Source organism: Acartia tonsa, chromosome 14 (genome assembly GCF_053477335.1).
Source record: "Acartia tonsa isolate MP-2025a chromosome 14, ASM5347733v1, whole genome shotgun sequence".
In the NCBI taxonomy this organism is placed as follows: Eukaryota; Metazoa; Arthropoda; class Copepoda; order Calanoida; family Acartiidae; genus Acartia; species Acartia tonsa.
In genome coordinates this window covers 19,469,097-19,480,730 of record NC_137273.1, presented here as the reverse complement: position 1 = coordinate 19,480,730, position 11,634 = coordinate 19,469,097, and the positions used below count along the sequence as shown (strand labels likewise).

General features: G+C 32.0%; 1 protein-coding gene across 7 annotated transcripts in view; it reads right to left on the bottom strand.

The window, feature by feature from the left end:
* dpy (fibrillin-like protein dumpy) overlaps positions 1 to 11,634 on the bottom strand; it is a 256,661-nt gene that overhangs the window by 80,985 nt on the left and 164,042 nt on the right. For 6 of the 7 annotated variants that reach the window (XM_080147847.1, XM_080147848.1, XM_080147849.1 and 3 more), the window contains exons 38-46: positions 9,158 to 9,301; positions 8,173 to 8,582; positions 7,557 to 7,691; positions 7,042 to 7,228; positions 5,877 to 6,127; positions 4,340 to 4,544; positions 3,132 to 3,291; positions 2,266 to 2,429; positions 454 to 789 (exon numbers count right to left, since the gene is read on the bottom strand). In XM_080147847.1, the coding sequence (XP_080003973.1) occupies positions 454 to 789; positions 2,266 to 2,429; positions 3,132 to 3,291; positions 4,340 to 4,544; positions 5,877 to 6,127; positions 7,042 to 7,228; positions 7,557 to 7,691; positions 8,173 to 8,582; positions 9,158 to 9,301 (1,992 nt within the window). The remainder of the gene's footprint in view (positions 1 to 453; positions 790 to 2,265; positions 2,430 to 3,131; positions 3,292 to 4,339; positions 4,545 to 5,876; positions 6,128 to 7,041; positions 7,229 to 7,556; positions 7,692 to 8,172; positions 8,583 to 9,157; positions 9,302 to 11,634) is intronic. The other variant, XM_080147850.1, reaches the window with a different exon arrangement.

Here is an 11,634-nt window from a genome sequence, read left to right as displayed (position 1 = left end):
AGCTTTTATCTTATTTCTAGCCCCTGTGGGGCCAATTGCCTTACTCTGCGGGGCAATCATCTATCCAAACTTAACCTAAAATAACCTTTCAAAAGCTACTGTAAAAAGAGGCGTTGTCACGAAAGGGACTATACGCCAATTTTCTTGTAAAAAATTAATCAAATTCTTGTTAAATGCAGCCTAAAAGTTTGAAAACAAAATATATCAAAATTTCCCAGAATATTGCAAAAGTTAGCCGACGTATCATGGTATAAATGCATCTTTTTCTTATCAATGGAATTTGATTTTGAGTAGGGTAGATCATGGTAGGTTTAGTGGCTAAAATCTTTAAAATAGGTTAAAATTAATTATTTGTCTGAAAAAATTACCCCAAGGCCACTGAATTGACCCAAAACTACACAGGTAAGGTTAAAAATATAAAAATTTGGTTAATGTTAGTAAAAACATGCTTACGTTTCTTATGGCACTCTTCAAAGGCATTGCCCATGTAGCCCTTATGGCAGGTACAGGTTGGTATGTGGTTCACCACGGTACAATCAGCATTAATTCCACAAGTGTCAGAACACGGATCTTTGCACTTATTCTGGGCGCAAGCCTCGTTTCGCGGACAATCCGAGTTGAGCACACATTCCGGCCGACATATTGTGTATGGATCGCCGACCAAATCGGGTGGACAGCTGCATTTGCAATTGCCGTCGTTTCCGATGTCAGGTATTGCGTTAGGTCCGCATGGGTTGGGCCGACATGGATTTACTGGCTCTGAGGGTACGTCAGGTACATAGGGTTCATCTAATATCAAGGTTATCTTTATAATCATGGGTTAAATACAAAGGTAAAGCCTAACTTTGTATAGAATCTTGCATAATTGTGTAGTGGTATTCTTTTTATGTACTACTTAAACAACATTAAAAAAAAACTTTCCTAAAAATGTAAAAAAGAAATTACAGTGGTGCCTAAAAAGATACCACTACAACCATGCAATATCAGAAAAAAATAGTGTTTTCCTTCAAAGTGGCTATCTAGCACTTAACCCCTATTCCCTTATTTTTTTAATAGATAAAAATTAAGAATTGCTGTTTTTTCTTATCAAAAACCCCATGGGAAGCCCTAACCATGCGGGAATAGCAAGTATCCAATACCTAAAACAATATCCTACCAAAAAAACTTATCACCCCCGCCTTTATTTTTAATTTTTTTCAAAACGATTGGGAAGAGGTCCGTGCTCAACTAAACACTTTGAGTGAAACCGCCAAAAAAACAAACAAATAAAACTGTACATCTATGTTAGAAAAACTATTGGGTAAATGTTAGAAAAGTTATATAGATTTTTATATAACCTAAGTATACATATGATGCAAGAGGTTAAAAAACTTTGGTGGATTTATATAACTATGTTTTCATATAAATATGAAAAACTAAAAAAACCTACATTCAAAGTAAACTAAAGTTAATTTTCTTTCATTCAATTTTAAATATCTAGCAAATTTTTCTATGAAAACTAAAACTAAGTAAAAAGTTAAATAAAAAAGATTTAAGTTTTTCTAAACATCTGAGTAAAGAAATGTAAACTTTTTGAAAGAAAAAAATTTACAAAATTTGTTGTTTGACATTCTAGATTCTAAACTTATTTAATAATATCAATGAATGGTTAAGAAAAGAAAATATATTAAATTTAATGTCAAAAGTTTGGTGGCATTCATTTATATTTATGCCTAAAGAAGTTTTTATTTAAAAAAACAATTAAAATCACTAAATCACTCAAAAGATGTTCTATATAAAAAATGATTTTTAATTATATGTTAATTATTAATGCTTTTTTCAATCCTTTTAAGTTAAATGTCTTAACATAATAAAAAAATCTGAAATATGAGTTTTTGTAAATGAAACCATGCTTAAATTTGTTTTGTTTTGATGTTAAAAGTTAATAAAAATCAAACATTTTCATTCAATGTAAGAATTGTTAAATAACTAGCAAATGGAAAGTATAAAAAAATAAATGTGACATAATTAAAATAAATATCTTGCAAAAAGACCCTTTAGAATGAGATAGTTTCAAGAGTTTTAAAATAAAATTAGGGGTTCTTTTATTTGTTAGGATAATTAAAAAGTATAGTATGATGAATATATGCATTTATATTTAAGGATAATTAAAAAGTATTGTATGATAAATATATTTACAGATGGAAGGACAAACAAATATACAAAATAACTTACAGAATAACTTCACTGAATACTACAAAAAAATCATGCAAAAAATGATCCTACCTGGCCTCTTGATACAGGACGAGAAGGGGTCGCCATAGTAGCCATTGGGGCAGGAGCAGATGGGGTTGTGATTGACCACGTCACACTTGGCGTTGATACCACACACGCCAGCACAGGGGGACACACACTTTAGGTTGATACAGGCACTTGTCGCAGGACAGTCACTGAAGTGGATACACAATTAATAAAAAAAATTGAAATTTTATGTAAAGCAGATAGAAAGGAAATTTAAGTAGATTTTTAATAAAATAAAAATATAAAAGCTCTGTAAACAAAAAGAAAACTTAGCTATTGATATGACCTTATTTTTGATGTTTATAGAGTAATGAAAAATATAATGATCAAAAAAATAAATATAAATTAACCAATATAAACAGCAGCTTGAAAAATGTATGATCTGATATGTATACAGAGTCATAGTGTCTTGTCCTTCTCCATGACTACTTAGGTCCAAACACTAAGAAACAATGGCTACACACACACACACACACACACACACAGAGTCATAGTAAAGATGTTAAAATGGAAACTACTCCTACTATGTAAAGCGAGTATAAAGTGGGTATAGCCTATGTCATTGTACAGCCTCAACTATTTTCCATGTATAGTTAGACAAAGGTCATATCATCAGAGTTTTCAAAATTTATTTTATTCGTTAGCTTTATATCATTGAATGCATTTTTTTTTAGAATTTTTATTGGAAAGTTCCGAATAGCAGTGTTCAAACTTTTCAACCAATAATTATAATCTACAAAAGGGGTAATTGAGTTTATCATTATTAGGGTTGAATATCAATTTATCGTCCACTGTATTATCCTTTAAGTTCCCTGGCAAATATCCAGAGGTGAAATATTACAAGATTTTACCTGTTAATAACACACTCAGGTCTGCAGGCAGGCGGGGCGCCATAGTAGCCAGGCAGGCAGGAGCAAACAGGGCGTTGATCCGCAACACGACACTCGGCATTGGCACCGCAAGGGGATGGGTTGCAAGGGTCTTGAGGCTTGGGTGGCGTGATTACTCCAGCTAAACAAATATAATCTTCAAACTTTATACTCAAACATAAATAATATATAATATAGGTAATCAAAAAAACATCCATTGTATTTCTGAAGACAGGAAGAATGTAAGTGTCTCTTGACAACATATGAAAAACTAGCGGCTATATCCCTAAAGACCTCTAGGAGCATCCATGTTAAGATGGGTTTAGTTATGTTTTTTAGGGATATCTCTTAGTACAGTGGTGGAAACCTCCTTAAAAAAGCTATAAACCTTCTGAGGACCTATTAGAAGCTACACTGTAAAGGATAACCATATCGGTTCGGCGGTTAGCGAAATCCTACGGTACAGACAGACAGACATCTTTTTACTATATTATAAGGATATATATAAAATCTTATGTAGCTATAAAATCTAACAAAATGACGACACTATTCAAGTACTCATATATGTTTGACATCAAATAAAATGTAATATATCAAGCATAAACCATAAACTATAGATTTATAGAATTCCGATAATTTCAACCAAAATCCTATCTACAAAATTGGTAGGTATAATAAAATACTATAGTTAAAATATGTATTTTATCCAAAAAAAAAAATAAAGTATAATAAAGTATCTAAAACAGATAATATTGATAAAAAAATGTAGTATTATGCACAGCTTAAATTGAGTTAAAGTCCCTTATTAGTTTTATTTTATTAAGAATATCTTTCCAGTATGGGCTCTAAACCGATTAATATCCGCTGGATCAGAACCAGTTCTCAGCCATGCTAAAAATGTATCGCATCGTATCAAAGGATTTGCCACGAATATTAAGTTTAAAAAACATAAAATTAATAACAGTTTTAATAGGCAGGGAGTCGGGGCCTCGGGTCTAACAAAACTAGTTTTAATCTAAATTTTTTTAACTTAATATCCGCAAAATTTTTATAATACGATAAAATCAACAACTACCTATTCTGTTGAAAGAGGATTTTATATGCAAATTAAACAATTGCTCCTAAGATAGAATGATGTTTGAAAAAAAGTAATAAAATTATTTCTTAAGGAAACTACAAAATTTACTTACGTTTCAGCGTACACTGCTGGAATGGATCACCATAGTATCCATCATGGCACACACAAACCGCGTTGTGGTTTTGTACGCGGCAGTCCGCGTTCACGCCGCAAGTGCCAGGACAAGGGTCAGCACATTTAGAGTTGATACAGGCCAGCTGCGAGTCACAGTCGCTGTTCAACAGACATTCGGGACGGCAGGAAACGGTTGGATCACCCTAGAAAAAAATATATGACATATTTTCCTTTAATTAGCGCATAAATAAGATGATTAACTTTTTGATATACAAAAATAAAACAATTCCCGAGCCAACGAAACAGGGCTTTGTCTTATGGTTTTTATATTATATTACTAAAAAGGTTTCTATAATACTATAAATGATTTTTCAGTATGGCCAATGTCCGGTTTTAATCCAGCGGAAATTATTAGGAATTGGAGGAAAAATTTTGGTTTTGCAACCGGATATTAATTAATAATTTTCGATTTTATCAAATCTTTATAATTTGTTTAGTATTGTCTTAATTTGAAAAAAAAAATTATAAGTGTACAATAAGAGGAGCTAAGAGACACTTCAAATTTTCTTGTAACCATCTTATTATAAAGGATATTAAACTAAAAAGTCTAAAAAATACTTTTCATGAAATATAGGCCTTTACAAAAAAAACTCTCCTTTCATGTATTGACAGAAATTAGAAAACCTTACTATCCTATTATTTTTTATGACTTCTATATATCCATACAGAACATTTTTGAAAATTGCATAAAAAAGCTTATTATGCCCAAAATTTAATGCAAAAAGTCTTTATTGCCTTTTTTTGCATTTAAACCAAACATATGCGTCATTCCAATACCAATTTGTGTATATGATCTATAGTAGCATAAAAAGGATTTTATTTTAAACATAAATGAAAAAAAATAATTTCTAACTTTAGAGAATGGAATCTTTTCTTAATAAAAAAGAACAATTATTAATAAAAGTCTTTATAAAATTTTCCGCTATTTAATAGCGCACTACTCTATAACAAGGATATATACGTCCGTCATCGCACAGGCCTAGGCCGAAGTATGATCTTTAAAGAATTTAAATTTACTCATTACTTTAAAATTGTACTATTTATTTAAAACTTTCTTAACCCTATTGCTGCTACGCTACTTGTAGACAAAACTGACCTTGCTTATCTATTGTTTTATATGAAAAGAGGTATTCAATAAAAATCACTTTTTAAACAAATAAATTTCTATTAAATATCTAAACAAAAGAAACAATTAGGGTCGATTAAATCTATTGAAATAAATTAATGAAGGGCCCTTTTTAATATTTTAACTTTCTTTTGTTTTAACTTTAGATTTTACCAGTATTGTTATTATTAAAATCTAATTTATGAAATATTAATAAACTTTTACGTTAAAATAAAACTAAATTACGTTTTATATGCCTTTTACGTCCTGTAGAAAACGTTCGAATAAAAGTGAAAGTGACCAAATATTTGATCTTCAGCTATTTTTAAAAAGACACCTGGTGAGGAAATGATTAACTAAAATGTATCACCTGATAGTCCTTAATACACGAGCACACCGCTCTGCTGCCCTGAACGCGGCAGTTCGCATTCAGTCCGCAAGGTGACGGGTTGCAAGGATCGCGGGGCGGAATGGGAGGCGGCGGGCGCTGCTCTTGCAGACAGCGGGTGAATGGATCGCCGGTGAAACCGGCGCTACAGCTGCAGATTGGATTGTGGGTGTCAACGGTACAAACGGCCTGTACACCGCAAGATCCAGGGCAGGGGTCCAAACATTTTTGTCCTAGAAAAAAAAGTGTGTCATATAGATTTGTAGTAATACAGGGATAAGACAATGGCCGATAGATAAATTCCCCACTGTTCAATTAACAACCTTTTCCCCAAAAAATTTTAAACTAACCAATGAAAGAATAAGGGGATTAGGAAAATAAAATGCGAATCATTTAACTAAAAAAAATATAGTTTAGAAAACAGTGTATTTAACAAACAAAAATTGCAGCATAACAAGCCAATATATATTTATTCTATTTTTAAATTAGTATTCTAGCATAGTACTTCTTAGAATAATTATTTCCATACAAAAAAAATAATTTATGTATAACATAATCAAAAGGTGTACACAGGTGTATAATAGTTCTTAATTATTTTTGTAATCTAATAAAACAAAAAAGACAAAAGTAGACACCTTGTACTTTTTACTAATCAACATATTGAAATAAGATACTATAGAGAGAGAGAGAGAGAGAGAGAGAGAGAGAGAGAGAGAGAGAGAGAGAGAGAGAGAGAGAGAGAGAGAGAGAGAGAGAGAGAGAGAGAGAGAGAGAGAGAGAGCGAGAGAGAGAAAAGAGAAAAAGAAAAGAGAGACAGACAGAGAGAGAGAAAGAGAGAGAGAGACAGAGAGAGAGAGACAGAGAGAGAGAAAGAGAGAGAGAGAGAGAGAGAAAGAGAAAATAAGTAATATAAATATATAGAAAGAGGTTAAGACCTAAAATAAATTCTTAGTGTATAAAACTAGCGAATACGCTCCCTTGAGGCTTCTATGGGCACTTGGAATTAGCGGGGGCGGGGTATCATACCCAAAAATAGTTATAAACCTTCAAAGGACCTATTAGAAGCTACACATTGTTACAACCGTAAGCTAGATTTTACAGATATAGACAAACTTCATATTACTTTTATATATGGATAAACACTTACCAATACAGGCCAAATTCAAGGGGCAGTCATTATTGCTGAGACACTCTGCCTTACATCCCTGGGCCGAGGTGGGGTCACCCTGGTAGCCGCGTCGGCACGAGCAGACCACTTGACCAGCCCGGTCCTCGCTGCACTCGGTATTGGGGCCGCAGGGGGATGGTGAACATGGGTTGGATGGGCTGCAACCCTGTAAAAATATCAAGTTTAAATCATTTTAAAATTACACAATTGGAAATAACAAAAATTCCTATATAATTACTTTTTAGGTTCTATATATTAAAATTTAAAAGGATATACTATATTGGAATAGTCTAGTTTTCCTGAACATTAAATAGTGTGCATTTTTAGTATGCTTTGCTTAACTTGATCCAAATAAGCTCATGTAGGGAATGCCTATCCAACATTTTCCTATGACTTACTTAACATTTTATATCACATTATAACTGTACCGCAACTATAAAATTTCAAAATACAAATAGTGCCATATAGCGGACATTAAATGAACTAATCAATACCTTGTAAGGGTTGCCAGAGTAACCTGGAACACATTCACAATCCTCTCCACTGTCTCCAATGAAGCAGTTGGCGTTATCTCCGCAGGGTCCCGGTTCACACAGGGCTAACACTGGCTCCTCAATGGGGATACATCCCTAGATAGATAAATACATTTTAGTATAGAAGCTATTCTATATACGTGATTATGTTTGTTAGTTTGTCATACAGCTTTTTATATGGCTCTTTTTCCATGAAAGAGCAACGTACTGGACACAGAATACGAGGCAGGGTTTTGTAAAGATAACTTTTTTATCTATCTTATCAATTTTTGCTTACTCTTTAATAATACATCTTATTTTTTAAGCTTATTTTAAACAGCTTTGTTATCATCGGGCGTATTTGTAATTTTTTGGTAATTCAATATTAAAAAAATCCTAAATTGCCTTTAAAACTAAAGTACAAAACGATTATTAATAAAAAATGTCATTACAATTTTTTATGATTCTTATTAACAACTGCGTATATCAAACAGTTTTCATTAAAGTTCTAAGAATACTTTTCTTTTCCTTTGAAATTAAAATATAAATTCAGGCATTTACAGTGAAAGGTTAATATAAGTTAAATAATTATATTTACCTGGATAGTATTAATGGATTCCTTATAGCCAGGCTTACAAGTACATCTCTGCACATTGTTAATAACCACACACTCAGTATTATCCCCGCAGGGGTTGGGCTTGCACTGCTTGCTTGGCTTCATACACGGTATCGCAGGCGGGGCACCTTCAAACCGCGGCAGGCAGTAGCACACCGGGCGGTCAGCCACCATACGACAGCCGCTGTTCGGGCCGCACTGGTTGCCCGGACAACGGTCGCCGTCGGGGATACAGCGGACAAATGGATTGCCGGTTTTTCCGCGGGCACATGAGCAGATTGGGTTGCCGTTGTCCACTTCACACAGGGCGTCAATACCGCATGGATTCGGCTGGCATGGGTTGGTTGGCGGCCGCACTATGGTACACCCATATTCAGCGTTGCCAGTATATCCTAAACATGGATTCATAAGGGTTTTGTCTAAAATAGTTACAGTCAATTATAAAGCAAATGTATAATTTCAAAGGTAAAAAACAGAGGTGAAGAAAAAAAAGGAATGAATATAGGCAAATGATCGAAAATAAAGAAACCTTCATAAAAAATTAATAATATTTCTCGTATTCATTCGAATCCGGTGGATAGGAACCGGTCCTCATCCATACGAAAAAACTATGTCTAGCACCGTATTATATCCAGCTTTCTACGAATATAAAAATGTACAATCATAAGATTTAAACCAGTCTTTTAGCCGGTGCCTCCGGCACATCGGGGCGAAAAAAACTAGTTTTAATCCTATAATTGTACATTCTATATCCGCGGAAAGCCGTTTATAATACGATGCGAGAAATAACTATTCTTATATTGTATGACAGACGGACAAAAATATCAGCAATCTATCCGAAGTAGAAGCCGATAAAATACCATTTCTCATATAGCATCTAAAATTACGACTGGTACCCGAACATAAAAAGGAAATTTGGGAGTAGGCCGGCATCTATGAACCGATTAAACTAAAATTAAAAGTTTACCTGGTTTACACTCGCAGATGGGATTATGATTGGCCGCGGAACAATCAGTATTCTCTCCACAGAAGGACGGACAAACGTCCAGACACAACCGCTTAAATCTATCGCAGTACTCGGATTCGCCGCAGTCAGAATTTGTTGTACATTCTGAGAAAATATATAAATTAGTTTTTTTTATTGCTACTATCGACATCTAGCGGTAAAATTTGAACCAAATAATAAAATTTCGTGGATTTTTACTTTTAAGAAAAAAAGAGTAGAACCGAGCAGACAAAGATTTAAATACCAATTGAAAAATTAATTGGAAACCTTGCAAATTTTGATTTAACAATTCCCCATAATTACTATAACACAAAATGAATCTATAATAGTTATTTCTTTCATCGTATTATAAACGGCTTTCCGCGGATATAGAATGTACAATTATAAGATTAAAACTAGTTTTTTAAGCCCCGAGATGCCGAAGGCACGGGCTAAAAAAAAATAGTTTTAATCTTATGATTGTACATTTCTATTTTCGTAGAAAACTGGATATAATACGATGCTAGACATAGTTTTTTTCGTATGGATGAGAACCGGTTCCTATCCACTGGATTCGAATAAATACGAGAAAACTACATATTTTTTAGACAAGCATTTGAAAAATTTAAATAGAGTATAGAACTTATTTCCTTTTAAAATAAAGGCATATTTTCTCTTTTTATGCTTTAGGACTTATAGCTCTAGTTCTTAGATTTCTATGTTTTGAAATAGAAAATTTGTAAAAGTTGCCTTGCTGTAAACTTTAACAAAAGATAATCAACGTAGATAATCAAAGATAATCAACGTAGTTTAAATCTTTATCTGATCTTCTCTACTGTTTGTTACAAGAATCAAACCTCAATTTATCATCCAAACTTTTTCATAAATATTTTATTTTATTTCATAATAAAACCTGATGTAAATTTAGATGTATTATAAAACCATGCCGTACCCCATATAAGCACTTTAAACATGCAAGCTAAGTTTTTCAAGGAAAGGATTTTTAATCTGAAAAATAGTCTACATCTTATTACTTTCCTAGTTCGTCTAATTAATTATATTTTCAATAACAATAATTTTAGAGGTAAAATATTCTTATTCAGATTAAATATCCCTTCCTAGGTTAAGTTTTATTTTACTTTTATTTTATTAGTTTTTATGTAAATTTTTTGCATTATAGTTAAATTTAAGTAATACTAAAAGGATGACAGTATTCGTAAGAGCGAAGCTAATAAATTTGAATATATCCTAGTTTGGTTTAAACATTTATTAATTAAATAATTTGTTTGTTTGTTAAGATCTCCCCAGCCACTAAACCGTTTGTGTTCTCTATTCACATGGGACCCCTCCTTACCCCTTGGAATAAAGAGCCCCTAGATGCAAAGGGCGCAGCCACTAGAATCAAATGATATACTATACTGTAATAATACATTGTTAGCTTTTAAAACAAGTATTTTTTATGTTTACTCGAAAATGGTATGTGTAGTTAATTATGACACAGTTATAGAGTTGCTTTCCATAGAACTGTCAAATTTACGACCATGCATATTTCAAATTCAATAATCTTTAATAAACTTTATTAGTTAATAATGTATTTGTTGTATATATCAGGGATCGGCAGTCGCGCGTCAGCAGCGACTAATCATCAAATTGAAACCAGATTGCGTAATCGTATGTTGAATTTTTTTGAAAAGAGGGACTGTCATATTTGGGTTTAGACTTCTAGTTGATTTTTACAACTATAAAAGGTAGATTTTCATGACAGCCGAGCCCTGATATAAATGAATTACCTGACTGTGAATGGCTAATACTGATAAGACATGCTTCTATTTGTTATGTAGATTAGTTGATTAGTAGTTTTTTTTCTCCAGTTCTTTCATGCCAGATAAGTTTTTATTATATTATAATATACATAATTTTATACATATTATTATAGTATTAATCATAAATAATATATATTTTTATATAAATATGTAGTAAAATATTTAAGAAATGTTATTGAACTTACTTAAATGCTAAAATTACTAAAAGTACAGTTTAATGTATAATAAGATTTTTAAAAGGTAAAATTTTTGTGACACAATTTTACTTTTTTGACTAAATAAAAAATATTTTATGAACATCAAAAACATAATTTGTACTTATTATAATATATGTATATTAAACTATAAACCTATTGACGATACATAAATATCTATAATATACATTTTTTACTAATACATTGTTAGTTTATTAATATGTAATACAGAATAATGAGAACCTTGATTGGATCTTGTATAAATACCAAACAAGAATTATATAAACCTAAAGGTTAGAAACATTCTATAAAAAGGTAAGAATTGTTTTTTTGTATTTCTTTCATATCATTATATTTTTTGTGAATCTTTTTGTCTTTCCTAATTTACTATTCTATTTAAAATTAAACTTATGATATTGTATAAATATATGAAATACAATGA